The 23,274-nt window shown below is 38.1% G+C and overlaps 1 protein-coding gene across 1 annotated transcript in view; it reads left to right on the plus strand.

Annotated features, from left to right (window-relative positions):
- The window catches only part of LOC150088287 (cubilin-like), a 1,623,406-nt gene that overhangs the window by 1,309,387 nt on the left and 290,745 nt on the right, over positions 1 to 23,274 (plus strand). The window contains exon 38 of the mRNA XM_090370104.1: positions 1,242 to 1,368. Coding sequence (XP_090226230.1) covers positions 1,242 to 1,368 — 127 coding nt within the window. The remainder of the gene's footprint in view (positions 1 to 1,241; positions 1,369 to 23,274) is intronic.

A 23,274-nucleotide genomic window follows, 5' to 3' on the forward strand; every position in this document is an offset into this window, starting at 1 on the left:
CCAGTAATCATGTCCTTTATAAGACCCCACCACACATCTCTAGATATGTTATTCTGGTAATGGTATCCTCCACGAAGAAGAACAATCCGGTAATCATGTACTTCATAAGACCACACCACACATTTACTTTTGAGCTGTCTTGAATGTGCTCTTGGAAATAGTGTGGGGTTTTCAGAACCCCATGTTCCAGTATTATGTTGATTAGCTTTTCCAGAAATGTGATATGTTGCCTTGTCAGAAAATATAATATGACTCAAGAAATTGTGGTTTTGATCTATGCAATCAAGCATATCAATAGCAAAATTTTTTCGCTATGATCTGTCATTCGGCTTCAATTTTTGAACCATTTGCAATTTATAGGCATAAAAACAGTCATTTTGTCTGACCCTGTGCAGAATTTTACTGGGGATATTCAATTCCCTTGATGCATGCCTGATTGATTTCTGCCAGCCACAAACAAAAGTAGTACGTACCTCTTCAACTCACTCTTCTGAGACACTTTGAGATCTCCTCCAGTTTGCTTCTGCACACTACCACTGTTCAAAATGGCCTGTATTATCTCCATATAGACTTTGGGACAGGTGCATCTTTGTTGAACACCCATCTAAGTTTCCTTTGAACTGTGACAACAGATTTGCTCTATGCAAACCACACCACTTCCTGCACTGATGTCATTTTTACACAAACGACAGCAATGCCATGGCCTCAGTCACAGCATGTTTGAAAACATGCTGTGTTTGAAAACATGCTGTGACTTTAGGAAAGATGTAGAGTTGTTAGAATGAGTACAGAGAAGGACAACAAGATTGCTGAGGGAAAGCACTGAAACTTGATCATATTTCCCTTTACTGGCTCCCATTACATTGCCATATGTTCAACACATGAATTTTACCATCTTTAAAATCAGGGAAGTTCAAAAGGGTTATGATGTATTATTGTTTGCTTTTATTTATGCACTGTTTTATACATTCACAATCAGTTTAATACAAGGGTATGTATCTTAGCTCAGTCTGTGCTATACTATACTATTTTAGAAAATAAATAAATAGTTCTCACTATTAAATTATTTGAAGACCTCTAACAATTTGCTTATTGTGGGCTTGCATCAGAAACATGTTATAATTTTGCTTATTTAACCTAAACAGCAACTCGACATGAAGATTTATCAAGCCTATTTCATAATACTTTTTATCAAAACATCAAATGTGTCCTGTGCAATTATTATTTTTTTTTTTTTTCAGAATGTGGTGGAGACTTAACTGAACCCTTTGGAACATTTCAAACACCTACTCATCCAAATATTTATCTGAGTAATATGAACTGTTTATGGACCATTACAGTAGAGAAAAATAGAGTGGTAGAACTAAAGTAAGTGGCTGTATTTATTGTCCAGCATTGCTAAACATATTCGATGTATTACCTGGATTGTTTTCATTATGCATTATCCTAATAAAGTAGAAAACTTTAAAAAGGTACTTGATTTCATTGCATCAGTGAAGTTTAATGTTTAATAATGTCCTATTAAAATTATAGGACATAATGTTTAATAATGTCCTATTAAAATTAATTTGTTTCCTTTTATGCTGCTGTGATGCTTTTATGCTTCAGATAACTGCTGTGATTTGCTTACGGAATTTAATTACAGTAACTTCTGATTTATAAACATTCAGTTTATAGACATTTGGTGTTATGAGATGATTTGATGTTTTTGATGTTTTGCAAGAATTTTTGACACCTCAGAAAATACAATTAACTTTTAAAAGTAATGAATTGTAACAAAATATTTAATCTATATTTTACAGACATGTACAATACAATACTGCATTTTGCATGTCATATTCGAGTTTTTGCAAAATTAGTGTTTGTACTATATTTATTTAATTTTCTAATCTAGTTAAATAATATCGGATTATTTTCTCATTAAAGGTAATACTGTAGTAGTTTTTTTTTTAGCAGGACTTATACAAAACAAACCTGTACTGTGTTCTACAGGACCAACATGAACTTTTGTGAAATAAGAGAATGAAGCTTCACAGTGTCACAAATAATAATACTAATACTAATTTAGCACTGGAATCATTTCAGTGTTAGGCCAGGGACAATGGTTCCATCTTTTCTGCCAATCTGTCTGTATAAAAAATATTTTTCCGGATATTTATCATGAAGAACAGGACATCATTATTACAATACAGAAGTTTCAAAAAAGAAATAAATACCGTGCAAGCTTTCAAGTTTGATTCCTTATGGTCCGACCATTGCTATGTTTTGAGCCTTGGTGCAGCTTCACAAAAATCTTGACCTCATGGTATAGAGGACCAAAAGAAAAAGTTACATAAAAAATAGGTAAATTACATTGCACTTCTGATCGATATGGTAATATAAGAATCTCCACTTATAATGCCTTATTTATCAGAGCACGACATAAATATCTCTATATCTTATGTGGATATTATTATTATTATTAGCCATATGGTACAAGGAAGCCTGAGGCTTATGGTACACCAGCCAAAAAAAAAAAAAAAATTCTGAATTACCCTGAGAGAGAGAGATAGAGAGAGAGAGAGAGAGAGAGAGAGAGAGAGAGAGAGAGAGAGAGAGAGAGGATAGTAGCAAGTTAAAAAGTTGAAAGTTAAATTGGAAGTTATTCTATTTGATAACACTTGACTTAAAACATTTTTATAACTTCCTGATCTATGCATACCATGTATTCCCGAAGAGTAGTTTGTAAAACAAAAGACTGAAAATAGATTTTCTCATATATGTAGTGGTATAATGAGAGGATGGGTTCCAAAAATTAAAACAATCATTCCCAAACATGCATGACAACTGAGATAGCCATAACGTTTATGTAACGTATATCTAAACAACAATATTTAATACTTTTTTTTAAAAATATAATTTAAAATAATTGTATTGTTATTGCCATATACATTAGAGGTTAGATTGCATTTGAGGAGCCATGCTTGTGAATTAAAGAAGTTTAAGCATACACAGGTATGTTTTTTGCTTAGAAAAAATCAGCATTACAGTTTAACGCAACTGCTTTGGAATTGTGTATAGAAAATCTCCGCACTTGGAGATTCTCTATACACATTATTATGTTATACTGGTTAAGATTTGTTCATTTAAATTATATAGTTATTACTGTATAAAAAATTGCAGAAGTAACACTTTTTAGCTCATATCTACAATTGGTTAACCTCAGCCTCCCATCCACCCCACTTCTACAAGTGGGGTGGATGGGAGGAAGTGAAGCTTAATTAATTAATTAATATTAGTCAATTAATATTAGTAATAAAAATTATGCAAAGAAGCATCAGCCATAAAATATCCCTTCTAACAATTTGTTCAAGCCTCTAAATGTATTCAAATGACCCACAACTACTTGGGTCAACAATCAGACACATTTTGGCTGAAAGAAATTTCTTCACATCTGTCCTGTTACCTCCATTTTCTAATTTAAAGTGATGTTCACCTGTAAGCATCATCCAATAATGAGTAAGGATGACAGAAGAATTTAGTTTACTGAATCTGTTTAGGGCCTTACACACTTCAATGAGTTCTCTCTTGAGTTTTGAGAATTCAAGCTTTTCTTGGTAAGAGTATCCTTTTATGCCCCTGATTAACTATTCATGCCCTTCTCTGCACCTTTTGCAGTGTATCTTACATCAGATTTTGAAATGAGGCATATTCAAGATGCTAGGAAGCCATTATCTTATATTACTGGAATATAATCACTACCTCATGAGCTAACCTAGCAGCCTGTCTGTAGTCATAGTAGTAAAAAAAAATAAAATAAACTGCAGCCACTATCAACCCACTGCAGGATGGAAGCCTCCTCAACAATTCATGCTGAGGGAAATGAACCATAATCTGCCATGCTGGTCCAGTGCGGGTTGGCAGATCGACTGTATTTAGCAGTCAGGGGCTTGAACTCCGGTCTACTCAAAGAGCATGTGCCACTGCACTCCTTCTCCTGACTACTCGGTGTAGTAGTGGTGGCCAATGATGCAAAAAAACAGCAATCTTTTACAGAGTCAAAAAAAAAAGCTACACTTTCCATTTCACCTGTCTATCCCCTCTAACACTTTATCTAGTTCTTCCTTAAATTTATTCAAACTGCTCACCTCACTATCCCAGATGGGAGTTAGTTTTTTCTAGCAATCGACCACCTCTAACTGAAGGCAAATTTCTGCACATTTAAACTGCAACAATCGTTCCTCAATTTGAAATTATGCCACCTCATGCGTGCAGTCTAAGCACAACAAAAGATTCCATTAGCATTAAATTTATTCAATCCATTCAAGGGCTTAAACATCTTAATTAGATCATCTGCTTGCAGGTGCCTACTGCAATTTGCAAAACTGCACCCTTTTGCTCCCCTTGCCAATCTTGTTGCTCTTCTCTGCACCTGTTCCAACAGATCCACACCCTTCCTAAAATGAGGCTTCCAGACAATCATGCAATACTCAAGATATGGTCTAATTACTTATACAATGGCATAATCACCTCCTTGGCTACAAAATTACTGTGTATCATTGACAAAACCCCATGAGCTGCCCTCAATTTTAGATGGAATGAGAACTGGCAACCGAAGTTTAACATTGATAAATGTAAAGTACTGCATATGGGTAGCAGTAACCTAGTAATGTATAAACTGTGTGGTACTCAACTCAGGGTAGTGCAAATTTAAAAGACCTGGGGGGGGGGTAATTGTGCAGTCAAATACGAAGCAGTGCAGACAGGCTGCGAGGGTGGTTCGTGAGGTTTTGTCAAAGATATACAGGAATTTTGCTAGCAGAGATAGGGACATGATTATCCCATTGTACAAGACAATGGTTAGACCACATCTTGATTACTGCATACAAGTCTGGAAACCTTATTTTAGGAAGGATAAAGAGTTGCTGGAATAAGTACAGAGAAAAACAACAAGCTTGGTGAGAAGAACAAAGGGGTGATCTTACCAAGGAAGCCTTCATTTCTGAAAATTGCAGCATCTAGACTACCAGCTGTGAGGTAATCTGATTGAGGTATTTAAAGCTTTGAAGGGATTGAGCTAGCTCGATGCTGATGGGATTCTTCTTCTTGCTCAGACTATACAAATTGAGGGGAGGGCATAATTCAAACTGAGGAAGGATGATTGCAGAATAGATGTGCAGAAGTTTGCCTTTAGCTGGTGAGTGATTGATTGCTGGAACCTCTATCTGTTTAATGGAAGCTGAAAGCTTAATGATTTTGCTTAATACAGTAAGAACAGGTTATAGTAATCACTGGTTATTAGACTCAGTCGCTTTATAGAATCAAATTTCAAAGAACCAATTCAAATCATGAATTCTAATAAATAATTCATGAATTCTAATAAATAATTCAGAACCAATTCAAATCATGTGATTCTAATAAATAATTTCATTATTTATTAGAATCACATCTTTGGTTAGAAGAATCAATTTTGAATGCTTCTGTGATATTTTTCGAAAGTGGCTAGAGGTCACGACCATAAAACAATAAAAAAAAATTGCAGTTTTCTGTTTATTGGCTTTTTTTGTTTGTACATCTGTTATAAACGGTTAGTAAACACAATCTTGTTGTATTTGTTTGTGATAATATCGATAGCTGAAATTCTGTATGTTTTTACATTATTATGGTGAAATGCATAGAATTTTCTCTTCATTCCTCTATCTGAACTTCGTAAACGTTTTTACCCCATATCTTACTGGTGTGTGCTGTCCTATGGTGCATGCCATGTGCTTTGTTATTGATTGATGCTTATCTTTTTTACTATGTTTTTGATTTTACTCCCCCAAAAAAAAAAAAAGTCAGTGAACGAAAAGACAGTGAATTTGAGTGTAAAGGATTTGGTCCTTGAGGTTGTCACAGACATTCTCTCAGATATACAAGACAAGCTCTACTTGCTACCTGGGAGTCTAAAACGCTGATGGAACTGATATTCGCATGACACTCAAGTCAAGTGGACCCAATTTCGGCGAAGTCCGGACGGTCTGTGACAGCCAAATATTCTCTGCTTGCACCTTCACGATGGTGGGAATGTTAGTAATCCTGGGTATAACCTCCACGCACAAGTACATGGTGGGTGACCACCCAGGTGTGAACCAACGTAAGCAAGGACGAGGTATCGCGCCCAAACCACATGGAGGAACGCCGCCTCTCTATGTTACCAGGCAGTACTAGGTGGTAGATGACTCTCATCAACCGGTGCAATACCACCACTTTCCTTATTGGAGGCTTGAAGTGGTGGAACCCATGTTTAGTCTCTAGAGCTAAGTTCTGGTCAACCCTTCCCTATCTCTTCCATCATGCAGTATGATTGATGACTTTTGAGGTTGTGATGAACGTCGTGGCGAGATCCAATATTCCTTACATTTCGAGGGTACAGCTCTAAAACGGTGTTCGCAGGCCGGCCGCTAGTTAGTACACCGGACCGAACATATTGGACCGAACATAACTACATATTGGACCGAACATATTGATAATCTTGCTACCTCTACTCTGCCAGATAGTGACTGGAGGGAGTCCGAGTAGTGTGTATGTGGGGAGCATTGCCGAAGCCACGTTATGTCAAGGATCTGGGTATATTCTTACCATATGTACGCCATATCCAAAAATGTCATTACTTCATACAGCATGTCCCACCCACTTTTTCTTACTATTGAATACACCATGAATTGTCAATCTAATAGAGCAAGCTTATCTGCGAAAAGATCTAAACCTCCCAAGGACTTCCTGATTCATTGCACAAATATACGTGGTCTCAATTCTAATCTCAACGATGTCCATTTCCACTTGCAGTCTGCCAAACCCCATATACTTTTTCTGACAGAATCTCAGTTATCAGATGATTCAACTACTGCTCATCTCAGATGCCCAAATTATTCGCTGTATGATTCCTTTCGCCTCAAAGGTGGTACTTGTGCATATGTCCGTTCTGATATTCCCTGTCAGAGACTTGGCAATTTCGAATCTCCTCTCTTTGATCTTCTCTGGCTTAAAATCTCTCTACCTCATTGTCTCTACCGTTCTCCCAACTCCACTAATCACTTGGAGCTCTTTGACTTCCTCTCTTCGCAACTTGACTTTCTCCAGTCCATCTTTCCTAACAGTGAGGTAATTTTCCTTGGTGATTTTAATGTTCACAACTCCAGCTGGCTTCCGTTTTCTAGTCACACCGACCCAGCAGGTTGAGATGCTGAGGCTTTTACAATTACTAATGACCTAGCACAGATTTTTCATTTACCTACAAGAAAACCGGACAATCCTAATCATACAGCCAATATACTTGATGTTTTTCTCACAAACAACCCTTCTAAGTACAAGATCAAAGTGACAGGTCCTTTAGGCACTTCAGATCACAACTTGGTGATTGTCTCTTCTCCAATGGAACCTTTATCTCATGGCTATTCCCAACCTCGTGTTGTTTGGCATTACAAGAATGCAAAATGGGATGACCTGTGAGACTTTTCTTCTTTTCCTTGGTCGGATTACTTTTTCAAAACTTCTGATGTCAATGTTTGCTCAGATCATGTCAGTGAAATTATTCTTGCAGGAATGGATTCCTTTATCCCACACTCCACTTTGAAATCTTGTCCTTTATCTAAACCTTGGTTTTCCAATAAATGTGCTAAGGCTGTCCAAGAGAAGAATGTTGCATATTGTAATTGGCTTGTTTCTAATTCTTCAGTTTCATTTTCTGCCTACACCAAAGTTCGCAACAATTGTAAAGCAGTTATTAATCAGTCCAAACTAGTGTTTGAACAGGCTAAGAGTAGAAAACTTGCTTCTTGCCCTAATGGTAGCTGAGCATTCTGGTCTCTTGCCAAAGCTATTGGCCGCAACTTTTGCCCATCTCTGCTCCCGCCTCTGTCCAAACCAGATGGTTCTGTTGTCCCTTCAGCCAAGGAAAAAGCTGACCTGCTAGCATCCCATTTTTCTTCCAGCTCATGTATTAATGATCTTGGTAAAACACCTCCCACCATTCTCAACACGCTCCATTCAATGCCTCCTGTGGTCTTCCGTCAAAAGGATATCAGAAGGATTTTCATGAATCTTGATGCTAAGAAAGCTCCAGGTCCTGATGGTATTTCTCCACTTGTTCTGAAAACCTGTGCTCCTGAACTTACTCCTATTCTTTGCCGCGTTTTTTCACTTTATTATTCCAAAGGTGTTTTTCCTTCTGCTTGGAAATTTGCTCATATCCAGCCAGTTCCTAAAAAGGGGGACAAATCACTCCCATCCAATTATCGTCCCATTGCAATTACTTCTACTCTTTATAAAGTAATGGAGAAATCAATTAACTGCCAACTCTTAAACTACCTAGAAACCTTCCGTGTGATCAACGATTGCCAGTATGGATTCCGTCAGTGTCGATCCATTGGTGATATTCTGTCTTATGTTACCCATTTATGGACTAATTCAATGGAAAGGTTCGGTGAAACACAAGTAGTTGCTCTTGACATCTCAAAGGCTTTTGATCGTGTTTGGCATAAAGGTCTTCTAAACAAGCTTCCATCTTATGGTTTGCCAAATGTTTTTAGTAATTGGTTATCCATTTTTCTCTCGGATCGCTCACTGAGGGTGATGGTAGATGGCTCTCTGTCTTCTAACTTCTCCACTAATGCCGGTTCCCCCAAAATTCAGTTCTTTCCCCCCACTCTTTTCCTCTTGTATATTAATGACCTTCTTCCATTGACTGGAAAACCTATCCATAGTTTTGCCGATGATAGCACATTTCATTCCACTATCCATTTTGAGAAACCTTGCCCTGCTCAATCAGCTTCGACTTCTCGAATATCCACTACCAATTCCTTAAATGCCAATCTTCAGGTAATTCTCCAGTGGGGCAAAGACAACTTAGTTGATTTCAACCCTTCTAAAACTCAGTCTTGTCTTATATCTCACAAAAAGGATTCTTCTGCTCCTATGCTTATCTTTAGTGACACTCCAGTTTCTAGGCAAAATGATATATCTCTTTTATGATATATCCTTGACTTCTAATCTCTCTTGGCACAAGCACATTACAAATATTGCTTTCTCTGCATCTAAAAAACTTGGTTTTCTCTTTTGCTCTCGGCATGACTTTTCTTCCAAACAGCTGCTCACTCTGTATAAATCGCAAATCCACCCTGCCATGGAATATTTCAGGCTTCTTGATTCCATTCAGAAGAGGGCAGTTAGGTTAATTAATGATTCATCTCTAACAGAGTCTCTCCACTCGCTTTCTCATAGACGCACTGTTTCTGCTGCATGCCTCTTCTACAGATACTTCCATGGGCACTGTTCTTCTGAATTAGCTTCTATAATTCCCGCTCTCTCTTTCAAAACAGTCTGAATACGTGCCACCACCAGCCAACATCCATTTACAGTCCAACTTCAAACCCACAGAACCAACTTTTCATCTTCCTCATTTATTCATTCAACTTCCGTTTTCTGGAAGAGCCTTCCTTCATACGTATTTCCTGAAAATTACAATCTACAGAAGTTCAAGTCCAATGTCAACAAATATCTTCTTTCATCTTCTCAACCTCCAACCCAAGCATGGTACTAAGTACTATAGGTTCTAATACCTCTCGTGTTTGGGGTTCACATAAAAAAAAAAAAAAAAAAAGTTAAGAATTATAGAAACAAATGACAAATTAAACTTAAACAATATGCCTCAAAGGGAAGCAGAAGTAAAATTAGGAGTGCCTCAGTTGTCTTTATTATTATTATTATTATTATTATTATTATTATTAGCCATATAGTGCAAGGAAGCCTGAGGCTTATGCTGCACCAGCCAAAAAAAATTTCTGAACTACCCCGAGAGAGAGAGAGAGAGAGAGAGATTTAAAAGGGAATCACCAAGCAAGAAAAGTATGATGATATCCAGCTCAGGACCCTGGATGTGCCAAGCTCACCAGATGTGAGCCCCTGGGTATAATCAAAATTATTAAAATCACTTCACACATTAAACACTAATGTGATTAGTGAAACCAGAAAAAGGAAGCTGGAAGGGGAAATGCCAAACAGTAGATGAAGCTCTGTTCGTTTGGTTCAAACAGGCCAGTTCATTTAATACACCAATGAATTGTAGCATTCTTTTTAAAAAAGCTAATTATTTTGCTGAAAAGCTACATGAAGAGTTTAAGGTGATGAACACATGCTGACAAGATGGAAGGAGAGGTATGATATTGTTTACAAAAAAGTTCACAAAGAAAAACAGAATTCCGATGGTTCTGCAGCTGATAACTGGTCGAAAACCTCTTGGAAAACTGTATTAAGCACTTGTAATCCTGAAGACATTTTTAACAATTTTACTGCCAAGCTAGTTTAAGAAAAAAATTTCCCCGGGGCCAAAAAATATTTAGTAAATAATTTGATTAGTACAGTGGGATCCCAACATCCGATGGTAATTCGTTCCACAAAACCCATTGTATTTTGAAAATATTGCAAGTTGAAACCAGTAATACATTGATTTCCTGTAATTTGTAAAATAGGTATTTCTTACATGTTATACTTCATATTTACATCAAACATTTGTGTTTTATAAAGATTATTTAATAAATAACCATAAAACATCTTAAAATAAAAAACAAAGAATAAATTATCTTATACCTTAAACTTGACAGAGCTGATGAAATCAATGGTAGCATAGTGGTGCTGGGACTATATCAAACATCAGGTATCTTTTCAGTCTTTTTTTGCTATTGGCAAAGAAACTGTCCGAAGTGGACTGTTTTTTACAACTTTGTTGTTGTTGCTTCCTGAAGTAAGAAATGACTTCATCTTCCATTTTGCACATCATAAATTCAATGTTTACAATGTCGTGGTGTTTTTTTACCACTTCTCTTACATGCTCCCAACAAGAAATGACATTCTTCAACTCTTCAGCTGACACTTATTGAGTATCTTTCTTCCTCTTCCTCTCCCTCTCTAGTGTCACTCCCCATAATTTTCTCCAATTCTTGTAGCTCTATTGTCAGCTCATGCCCATGAGCATCAGTTTTTTTTTTTTTTTTTTTTTTATGTGAACCCTGAACACAAGAAGTATTAGAACCTATAGTACTTAGTACCGTGCTTGGGTTGGAGGTTGAGAAGACAAAAGAAGATATTTGTTGACATTGGACTTGAACTTCTGTAGATTGTAATTTTCAGGAAATATGTATGAAAGAAGGTTGTTACAGAAAACGGCTGTTGAATGAATAAATGAGGAAGATGAAAAGTTGGTTCTGTGGGTTTGAAGTTGGAGAGTAAACGGATGTTGGCTGGTGACAGCACCTGTTCAGACTGTTTTTAAAGAGAGAGCGGGAATTATAGAAGCTAATTCAGAAGAACAGTGCCCATGGAAGTATCTGTAGAAGAGGCATGCAGCAGAAACAGTGCGTCTATGAGAAAGCGAGTGGAGAGACTCTGTTAGAGACGAATCATTAATTAACCTAACTGCCCTCTTCTGAATGGAATCAAGAAGCTTGAGAGAAGTTTTAGGGGCACCACCCCAGATGTGGGAACAATATTCCATGGCAGATTTGCGATTTATACAGAGTGAGCAGCTGTTTGGAAGAAAAGTAACGCCAAGGGCGAAAGAGAAAACCAAGTTTTTTAGATGCAGAGGAAGCAATACTTGTAATGTGCATGTGCCAAGAGAGATTAGAAGTCAGGGTAATCCCCAAAAGAGATATATCATTTTGCCTAGAAATTGGAGTGTCACTAAACATAAGCATAGGAACAGAAGAATCCTTTTTGCGCGATATAAGACAAGACTGAGTTTTAGAAGGGTTGAAATCAACTAAGTTGTCTTTGCCCCACTGGAGGATTACCTGAAGATCGGCATTTAAGGAATTGATAGCAGATTTTCGAGAAGTTGAAGGTGATTGAGCAGGATAAGGTTTCTCAAAATGGAAAGTGGTATGCAATGTGCTATCATCGGCAAAACTCTGGATAGGATTTCCAGTCAATGGAAGAAGGTCATTAATATACAAGGGGAAAAGAGTGAGGGAAAGAACTGAACCTTGGGGGACACCGGCATTAGTGTAGAAATTAGAAGATAGAGAGTCATCTACCATCACCCTCTTGGCGCCTCCGTAGCCAGGTGGGCAGGAGCAGCAGTGCGGAGCACACGCTTCTTGATTAGACCGGGGTTCGAGCCCATGACCACCAAATATGGAGGGTGTGAAAAGGTCAGGGAATGACTACCGCATATTCCCGGAGCAATATGGCCTTAGTTGCTAATGCTCCTAAAAACCAAATAACAAACAAACAAACCATCACCCTCAGTGAGCGATCAGAGAGAAAACTGGATAAGCAATTACTAAAAGCAGTTGGTAGCCCATAAGATGGAAGCTTGTTTAGAAGACCTTTATGCCAAACACGATCAAAAGCCTTTGAGATATCAAGAGCAACTACTTGTGTTTCACCGAACTTTTCCATTGAATTAGTCCATAAATGGTAACATAAGCCAGAATATCACCAGTGGATCGACACTGACGGAATCCATACTGGCGATCGTTGATCAGATGGAAGGTTTCTAGGTAGTTTAAGAGTTCGCGGTTAATTGATTTCTCCATTACTTTAGAAAGAGTAGAAGTAATTGCAATGGGACGATAATTGGGTGGGAGGGATTTGTCACCCTTTCTAGGAACTGGCTGGATATGAGCAAATTTCCAAGCAGAAGGAAAAACACCTTTGGAAAAAGAAAGTGAAAAAAGGCAGCAAACAATAGGAGTAAGTTCAGGAGCACAGGTTTGGAGAACAAGTGGAGAAATGCCATCAGGACCTGGAGCTTTCTTAGCATCAAGATTCATGAAAATCCTTCTGATATCCTTTTGACGGAAGACCACAGGAGGCATTGAATGGAGCGTGTTGAGAATGGTGGGAGGTGTTTTACCAAGATCATTAATACATGAGCTGGAAGAAAAATGGGATGCTAGCAGGTCAGCTTTTTCCTTGGCTGAAGGGACAACAGAACCATCTGATTTGGACAGAGGTGGGAGCAGAGATGGACAAAAGTTGCAGCCAATAGCTTTGGCAACAGACCAGAATTCTCGGCTACCATTAGTGCAAGAAGCAAGTTTTCTACTCTTAGCCTGTTCAAACTCTAGTTTGGACTGATTTATAACTGCTTTACAATTGTTGCGAGCTTTGGTGTAGGCAGAAAATGAAACTGAAGAATTAGAAACAAGCCAATTACGATATGCGACGTTCTTCTCTTGAACAGCCTTAGCACATTTATTGGAAAACCAAGGTTTAGATAAAGGACGAGATTTTAAAGTGGAGTGTGGGATAGAGGATTCCATTCCTGCAAGAATAATTTCACTGACACGATCTGAGCAAACGTTGACATCAGAAGTTTTGAAACAGTAATCAGACCAAGGAAAAGAAGAAAAGAAGTCTCGCAGGTCATCCCATTTTGCATTCTTGTAATGCCAAACAATACGAGGTTGGGAATAGCCATGAGATAAAGGTTCCATTGGAGAAGAGACAATCACCAAGTTGTGATCTGAAGTGCCTAAAGGACCTGTCACTTCGACCTTGTACTTAGAAGGGTTGTTTGTGAGAAAAACATCAAGTATATTGGCTGTATGATTAGGATTGTCCGGTTTTCTTGTAGGTAAATGAAAAATCTGTGCTAGGTCATTAGTAATTGCAAAAGCCTCAGCATCTCGGCCTGCTGGGTCGGTGTGACTAGAAAACGGAAGCCAGCTGGAGTTGTGAACATTAAAATCACCAAGGAAAATTACCTCACTGTTGGTAAAGTTGGACTGAAGAAAGTCAAGTTGCAAAGAGAGGAAGTCAAAGAGCTCCAAATGATTAGTGGAGTTTGGAGAACGGTAGAGACAACAGATAAATTTGACACAATGAGGTAGAGAGATTTTAAGCCAGAGAACATCGAAGAGAGGAGATTCCAAATTGCTAAGTCTCTGACAGGGAATATTAGAACGGACATATGCACAAGTACCACCTTTGAGGCAAAAGGAATCATACAGCGAATAATTTGGGCATCTGAGATGAGCAGTAGTTGAATCAACCGATAACTGAGATTCTGTCAGAAAATGTATATGGGGTTTGGCAGACTGCAAGTGGAAATGGACATCGTTGAGATTAGAATTGAGACCACGTATATTTGTGAAATTAATTAGGAAGTGCTTGGGACTTTTAGATCTTTTCTCAGATAACCTTGCTCTATTAGTTGGACAATTTACGGTGTATTCGGTAGTAAGAAAAAGTGGGTGGGACATGCTGCATGAAGTAATGAAATTTTTGGATATGGCATACACGTGGTAAGAATATACCCAGATCCTTGACGTAACGTGGCCTCAACAATGCTCCTCGCATACACACTACTTGGACTACCTCCAGTCACTATCTGGCAGAGTAGAGGTAGCAAGATTATCAATATGTTCGGTCCAATATGTAGTTATGTTCGGTCCAATATGTTCGGTCCGGTGTACTAACTAGCGGCCGGCCTGCGAACACCGTTTTAGAGCTGTACCCTCGAAATGTAAAGAATATTGGATCTCGCCACGACATTCATCATAACCTCAAAAGTCATCAATCATACTGCATGATGGAAGAGATAGGGAAGGGTTGACCAGAACTTAGCTCTGGAGACTAAACATGGGTTCCACCACTTGAAGCCTCCAATAAGCAAAGTGGTGGTATTTCACCGGTTGATGAGAGTCACTTACCACCTAGTATTGCCTGGTAACATAGAGGGGTGGCGTTCCTCCATGTGGTGTGGGCGTGACACCTCGACCCTGCTTACATTGGTTCACACCTGGGTGGTCACCCACCATATACTTGTGCATGGAGGTTATACCCAGAATTACTAACAGTCCCATCATCGTGAAGGTGTAAGCTGTCATTTTGAAGGATTTGGCTGTCCCAGACCGTTCGGACTTGAGCCGAATATCAGTTCCATCAGCGTTTTAGTCTCCCAGGTAGCAAGTACAGCTTGTCTGGCATATCTGAGAGAATGTCTTTGACAACCTCAAGGACCATATAAGGTCCTCCACATCCTCTTCGCTAACCTCCATAAACATCCATTGATTTACCAAGAGTAACAATATCATTTGTCAAAGCACCATCATCTTTAAATCTGTCAATGTTATGGATAATTAAAGGCCAGATGTTTTTCAAAGCTGAATTAAACACCTTGTAGAAATATCATTCTAAGAACTTACAATCAGCCTCACACAATACTGCATGTTGAACTTCGACCTCCAAAAATCTTTGAGAGTGACGGAATTTTCACCAAAGATTGCTGCAAGCAACTTGCAAACATTTTCGTGCTGTAAATTTTCTTGAAGTTTGCAATCAGTTGCTAGTCCATTGGTTGAAAAAGAGGAGTTGTGTTGGGTGGCAAAAATTTGACTTGAGCAAAGTCAAATTGTGCCTCAAGAGATTGAACAAAGTTGGGATCTTGGCCTGGCACATTGTCGAGCAGGAGCAATGCTTTCACAGGAAGCTTTATTTTCTCAAGATAACTCTTCACTGAAAGACAGAAAACTTCAAGCTCCCATTCATTGAAGACATATCCTGTAACCTAGGCCTGCTTGTTACTATGCCAAAACACCAGCATGCCTTTGTCGACCTTTTGTTGTTTAAATACTTGGTGGTGTTAGAGTGAAGCAAAGGCTTCAGCTTAATATCTCAAGAGGCATTGGCACCCAACAGGAGAGTGAGACTATCTTTCATAGGCCAGGGGTAAACTAGCCTCATCCTTAGTGATGTACATTCTGGGCATTCTCTTCCAGAGGCAGCTGGTTTCATCAATGTTAAAAACCTGCTTGGGAAGATAACCCTCCTGATCAACAAACCCTTGGAATTCAATTTTAAAGGTCCCAGCTGCTTTATTATCAGCACTAAATGCCTCCCCATGCCTTTCAACACTTGATATTTGCCCTTTTTTTGAAGCACTGAAGTTCCTTTTTTTTGGAACCATCCTCTGCTAGCTTTAAAGTCTTCAAAGTGCAGAGCACTGCCATTGGTTGATGGTGCTTTAAGTTTCAGATCATCATAGATCTGAAACAATCATACGAGTGATGTTCTGCACACCACGCATTTAACAATAATGTTGTTCTATAATAAAAAAGATGCTAATTGGTTAAGAACAATTGTATGAGTGATGTTCTGTGTTCCACGCATCTAAAAATTCCACCCATGTATCATTCCAGCTATATCAGAAAGCCATCAGTATCTGCAAATATCATTGGTCCTTAAAATAAATGATCGTATGGAAGGTATATCAGTTCCTGGGAATATTGGATGTTGATGCCATCATAAGTCGAGGCCCACTGTAATTCCAAAAATAAATCTTGTAATGTCAGTGTGTTGTTTTTTCACTTTAAATATGAAAAAAAAAGAGGGTATTTTTTTGTGTCGGATACATGTGGCCAACAATGGCCCAGTAGGTTACTTTATTTTTTGAGAAGCCATCTTGACCACATATGTGTGACGCTAATACGGCACACATATGAAGGTCGTTTGTGATTAGTTTATTGCATGCACGACGCTCACTGCAATAAACTAATTGTAATAAAATAAACTCACAAACATCACAATAAGTTTGTCAGTATTGTTAGAGATTTTGTCAAAACAAGTTTATTAGCCCACTGTATTATCCATTATATTGTGTTGTGTAGTGTATTTCTCCAGAAGTTTGTACAAGTGTGTTGTAAAAACCAGTGGCTAAAAGAAAATTACTAAAAGAAGAGGAACTAAGAGAAATTCTTCAGTGGAACATGTTCCACTGAAGAATATACCCGGTTGAGTAAGATTTATTCAGGTAAATCTGAAAATTATAATAGATTTAGTGAAGAATTATTTCAAGAACTTCTAAATGAAGGTCACACTTTGGACACAGACAATTTTTATATGAGCCACCATCTGGCGTTATCGTTTCTTTGTCAAAAAACTCACGTTGTTGGTACATTATGAGCTAGTAAAAAATTTCTGCCTAAAGAAGTCGTGTACTCAAGGCTAAATAAAGGGGAGATGATCGCCAAGGAAGAAAAAAATGGAATTATTGTTCTAAAGTGGCGAGATGCTCGAGATGTGAGACTATTGACAACAAAGCATGCTTCATTAATGGTTGCTGGACCCTCCACCAGTAAAGGAAGATGAAAAGAAGCCAAAAAAAAAAACCACTTCCTTTTCTAGCATATAATAAGGGAAAAGCAGGCATTGATCTGTCAAACCAAATGGGTTCATATGCCACAATGCTAAGAAAGGGGATAAAGTGGTACCGAAAATTAGCGATAGAGTATACACTTGGTATATCATTTGTCGATGCATACGTGGTGTACAACAGTGCCACATGAAAAAATATAAAAATAAGAACCTTTCGGGAAGAGATAGTTACAGATTTGATAAATATAGAACAGAAAGAAAAACTTGAAAAGTCAAAATGTGGTAATACTCTTATGCTAACTACAAAAATCGACACAAACAACAAGAAAGTTAGAAGATGTGCATTTTTTGTTATTCAAAATGGAAAGAGTCTGAAGGAAGATCAGTTGCTATCAGAAAGGGGAAAAGCATTTCTGCCTGTTGCCCAGACTTTCATGTGTTTCATCAGCCTTTCATGTGTTTAGAGCATTTTGGACTACACCATAAATCTACATAATTTTGCAATTGTAAAATTCATATAATAAAGAATTTTTAAATGATGAACAGTTATTCACTTATTTTTTCCTCATAGCGGCATGCAAATTTCATCACATTTATCACCAGAGGCCACACTTTTCAAAAATAATGTTAATTTCCAACAACAAAGAGGGGAAATAAGGAACTCTTCACATATATAAATGCCAAGAAGAGCAGGACAAACCAGATCGGACCTTTATGTAAGGGAAAGGCAATATTATTAAATACACCAGCTGCTGTTGCAGATGAACTCAACAGTTATTTTGCATCGATATTTACAAATGAAAAACGTTTTGTGGCAATGGGAAATTGTGGGAGCAAAGTTGAAAAATATGTAATTAATGATATTGAAATTTCGCAAGATTATTTAATGAAAAAACTTTCAAGCCTACTGGCCAGTACGGCTCCTGGAGTTGATGGAATATACCCCATAATCTTAAGGGAGGCAGCAAGTGAGTGCATTCAACCATTGAGGCTAATTATGTGAGCATCACTAGACTCTGGGGAGATTCCCTTGGATTGGAAAAGTGCCAATGTATCTCCCATACATAAGGGTGGCTCTAAAAGTGAAGTGGGAAATTTTCCACTTGTCAGTCTGCTTCAGTGGTAGGGAAAATCATGGAGGCAATGATCAAGGGTGGAATTCAGGATCATTTGGATCGAATTGAAATTCTCAAGGATACTCAGCATGGTTTTGTAAAGGGAAAATCATGTTTTCCTTTTCCCCTTACCAGTACTAAGTAATAACATACAAAATCTCTATCTACGTTAAAATTTAAACTAAATATCATAACTAGGAATATAGAGCTTCTCTCGAAATAAGTTAATATACCAATTCAAGCCAATTTAAGTTAATAAAGCTTCAGAAAAAACTTCTAAGTTCCTCAGCCATAAAAACTTTGCCTGCACAAGGTTGCTCTTCGCCTACACAAGGCAAATATATGATATCAAAATTATTCTTTGCATCCAGTTTCTTTGGAACTACATCATAGTATCCAATCAAATTGGTCAGACAAAACTTCCCTTTAACAAACCCATTCTGTGTCCGAGCTATAACTGAAGTCTTGTCCAGATGATCCTGCAAAGCTTCTTTAACCAGTGCCTCCATTAATTTCCCTGAAACAGAAGTTAAAATAACAAGTCTGTAATTACCAGTGTCTCCCTTTGATCCTCCTTTGTGCATTGGGATCACATTTGAACATTTCCAGTCCATGGGTACCTCCCCTGAGTCCAAGGAAGCTCTGATAATTATAGCTAAGGGTTGTTTACTTTCTTTGCTGTCTCCTTTAATATAACTGTATACAGGTCTGGAGGCCTCATTTCAAGAAGGATGTAGAGCTGCTGGAACGAGTACAGAGAAGGGCAACAAGATTAGTGAATGGAACAAAGGGGTGCTCTTACGAAGAAAGGCTTAAGTTTTGCAAATTACAGTGTCTGGAGAGTAGGCACCAGCGAGGTGATCTGATAGAGATGTATAAAGCCTTGAATGGTTTGAGCATGCTCAATGCTGATGGGATTCTTCCTCTAGTTCAGAATAATCACCTGAGAGGGCATAAATTCAAAAGACAGATGTAGGATAGACGTGCAGAAATTTGCCTTTAGCCAGCGGGTGGTTGGTTGGTGGAACAGACTTCCATCCCTTGTCGTGGAGGTTGATAGCCTAAATAGGTTTAAGGCTCAGCTGGACAGGTATTTTGAACGAACAGAGGGGTGAAGTGGAAGTGGGTTTTTTTTTTTTTTTTTTGGCTGATGCTGCATAAGCTTGCTTTCTTGCATCAAATGCCTCTACTAATGCTAATGCTAAATGCTAATGCTAATGCTAACTGGATAGATTCCATCCAGCCCAGGTATACCTTTCTTATGTTGATCTTCAACAATTTCTCCTCCACTTTACTCTTAGCTATTACAAGATTATCTAGCTTACTGCCAGAGTTTAATACACCCTCTGACATTCCCCCTCCCTTAATAACTCCTGCTGTCTGAATGTAGATGGAAAATATTCATTTAGTTTGTTATCTACCTGAGCAGGATCATCAGCAGTTGAACCATTGATATCAAGTGAACCAATCTGATTCGTCCCTTTCCTTCTAGAGTTTACTTAAGTAAAGGCCGACCAGGCTAGTCAGGTTAGTAAAGTGACTCCCTGGCAGCCCAAATGTTGCGGGTTCGAATCCCGCCTCGGGCTTGGATTAAAGTAAAATGCAAAATCTTTGGGAGGTGCATTATGGCCACAGAAGCCGATGCGCCAACAACTAACAAAAAAAAAAAAAAAAAATATATATATATATATAACTAAAGAACTCTTTGCCATTTTTCTTTTTCTTTGCATCTGTTGCTAAAGATTTCTTGTAATCTGCCTTTCCTGTCTAACCTCCTTTGTGACTTGGTTAGAGACTAGCTTATATTTATAATAGGCTTCTGTGTCACCTGTTAATTTATATGTATCCCATGCATTTTTATTATCAGCCACATGTCTAATTAGTTCATTCGACATCCATTTAGGCCTAAATCTTGAATAGTATTTCTTAGTTGCTATGAAAAGCCTAGTATCTTCCAAGATTATTTCTTTGAATTCTTTCCATTTTGAATTTGCTGTTGGTAACATCATCTGTTGGTCTCACCATATAGAATTTGAATACTGTCTCAGACCACCGTAGTCACCTTTGAGAAAGCAAAAATCCTTCCCTTTACTCCTGATGGTAGTTATCTATTTGAGTAAATCCCACTTCAGCACACTGTGATCACTACCACCTAATGGTTCCTTTAAGAATCACTACTGATAATCAGACCAAGAGTATTACTCTCACTAGTTGGCTCCCGAACATGCTGCTGTAGAAAACAATCATCCAATGAGTGACCAACCCACATATTCCAGTCAGTCTCTGGGAAATTCAAATCCCCCATTATAAGATAGTCTGATTTACTGGCCCACACTATTTCTCTGCACAATTGCTCATTTTACTCATCAGATTCATTAGGCCTATAACACACACACCTACTCTCGTTTTTCCTTTTGCAGTGCTTATGTCACACCAAACAGAATCAACATTGCATTGTCTACCAACATCAATTGGATGCACCTCCTTAGATTTTATGTGTTCCTTAACTAACAGCATAACCCCTCCTCCATTCCTGTCCTGTCTATCCTTTCTGTACACATTGTACTCCCAAAATTCCAATTCTGCACTGCTTATGTCTGTGTGACACCACTTCTCTGATATCACAACAATATCTGCCTTTGATGTCTTGACTAGCACTTCAAGCTCATCAAATTTATTAACTTTACTCCTAGCATTGGTGTACATGCAAGTATACATGCACCTGTTTCTACTCTTAGTTACCCTAACATAGCCCATGCATTTACTTGTTCCAGTATGACTCCCAGCAGTCCTGGAAATCCTCATTGCCTTGCTTTCCAGGCTGCTGCTCAATAGAATTTCATTAGAAGCAGTGCAAGAATCGCTTTCTCCTCTGCTAGTGGCTACTGTTAATCTATTAGTCCATGTATTCCCCCCAAGCTAACAGTTTTCCGACCCACCTAACTCTGCCTTGATAGCATCAGCAAATATTCTTACACCCTTTCTATTTAAGTGTATCCCTTCCCTGTTGAAGCAGTCTATCCTGTTAACAAAAGCTGAGAAAAATTCTACCCCTTGAGCTTTGCACAATCTCTCCAGAGCCGAATTGATTGACAAGGCTCTCATCCTATACTCCCTCCTATCGTGTCTGGGCAGAATTGTAGATACTGTCAAATTCAACTGTAACTCATGGATTTTTTTTCAACATTGACCTGTACTTGTTAAGTAATTCTACCGGTTGCCTTCTCTTAAGTGCATTCCCAATGAACATTCCCAACCTCAGAGGCCTATTTGAAAAAAAGAGTTAATGTGAATGGAGAGTACCTAAACCATTTACGATTTGCAGATGATGTTGTGATCATAAGCCACAATCCCAAAGAGTTAGAGGAAAATCTTAACCAGTTATGCAGAGTTAGTAAGGATTTCGGACTAAAGATGAATATGGCAAAAAAAAAAGTAATGATGAGTAAGTATGCCACAAAAAAGGATATAATCATTGAACGAGCAGTAATTGAAAAGGCAGATTTATATACTTATCTGGGACAAGTCATTAGCTGTAATAATGATAAATTGCTGGAAGTCAAGAGAAGAATAAATTTCAGATGGATAATATTAAGGAAATATAGTCACATACTTTACAATTTGTCTGAAATGTTTAATAATGAACCAAAGTATACTCCTTATCATGACTTATTGAAGTGAAACTTGGGCATCACCAAAACAAGGGGCTCACATCTGTTGAGTATGGGCTTGGCACACCCAGGGTCCTGAGCTGGATATCATCATTCTTCTCTTTCTTGGTTATTCCCTTGTCTTTCTCTCTCTCTTTCTTAGGGTAACTTGGGAATTTTTTTTTGGCTGGTGCAGCATAAGCCTCAGGCTTCCTTGCACCATATAGCTATTAAAAATAATAATAATAATAATAATAATAACAATAATAATAATAATAATGATGGAAGAGAAGCTGTAAACTACACAGCGAAGAATGGAACGAATTATATTAGAAATCAGACTGTTAGATAAGAGAAACACATGGATTAGGCAGCAAACACAAATAAAGGACATCCTTACCAAAATTAGAGAACTGAAATGGACTTGGACAGGACACATAGCTCGAAGACATGATGACAGATGGCCTAAGAAAATAACAGAATGATGCCCAAGAGAAAACCTGGAAGACAATGGAGATGGACAGATGAAATTCACGGGTTCGTAGGTAATAATGGGAGGGATTTCCATTGCACAAAACAGAAGGAACTGGCAATTTGCTGAGGAGGCATTCATCCTTTAGTGGATTGAAAATGGGTGATGATAATAAATCAGCCAATCAGATAGCTTAGAGGGGAAGAACAGTCACGTCACTTTCATCAGGCGATATTTGTGGTAGCTCCTGTCTCCACAGCTCCACTATTATTCAGCCATGAACAGGCAAAAACCAAACACTTTTTTTTTCTTTTTTATTTTTTTAGCATTCCTAATTGGCCATTCAGATGCAAAAAAACAAAGAGACACAATGACAAAGCAAATTTAACTCCATGTGACATCTGCACCATATGACATTCTGACGTTGCCATATAGCCGACAGGCTGGAGGGTGCACCATTCAGTAAATTTACTGTATGTAACTGCTGATCGTGGCCATTCAGTCGACAGTGCAGGCGAGGAGGGGACAATTGCTTCCATCACATAACATGCTGGCAAAGAGAAGAGGGGGGAAAGGCAATGAGTGAGTGGATGGAGGCTCCACCGGTCAATCACTGCGTATCACCAACAGTCTGGAGGCTGTATTCATAAATAAATTTTACCTCAAATAGTTAATAATTTTTTTCTATTAAATATGAAACTTCCAACAATGCTCTTAAAGCTTACAAGGATATAAATGCTCTTAAAGCTTACAAGGATATAAATGCTCTTAAAGCTTACAAGGATATAAATTCTCTTAAAGCTTACAAGGATATAAATGCTCTTAAAGCTTACAAGGAGCTTACAAGGATATAAATGCTCTTAAAGCTTACCATATGTTTCTTCATGAGAGATTTTAAACCTTGTATGGTGTCGCTATG

Source organism: Mastigoproctus giganteus, chromosome 3 (genome assembly GCF_048544385.1).
Source record: "Mastigoproctus giganteus isolate SK-2022 chromosome 3, ASM4854438v1, whole genome shotgun sequence".
NCBI lineage: Eukaryota > Metazoa > Arthropoda > Arachnida > Uropygi > Thelyphonidae > Mastigoproctus > Mastigoproctus giganteus.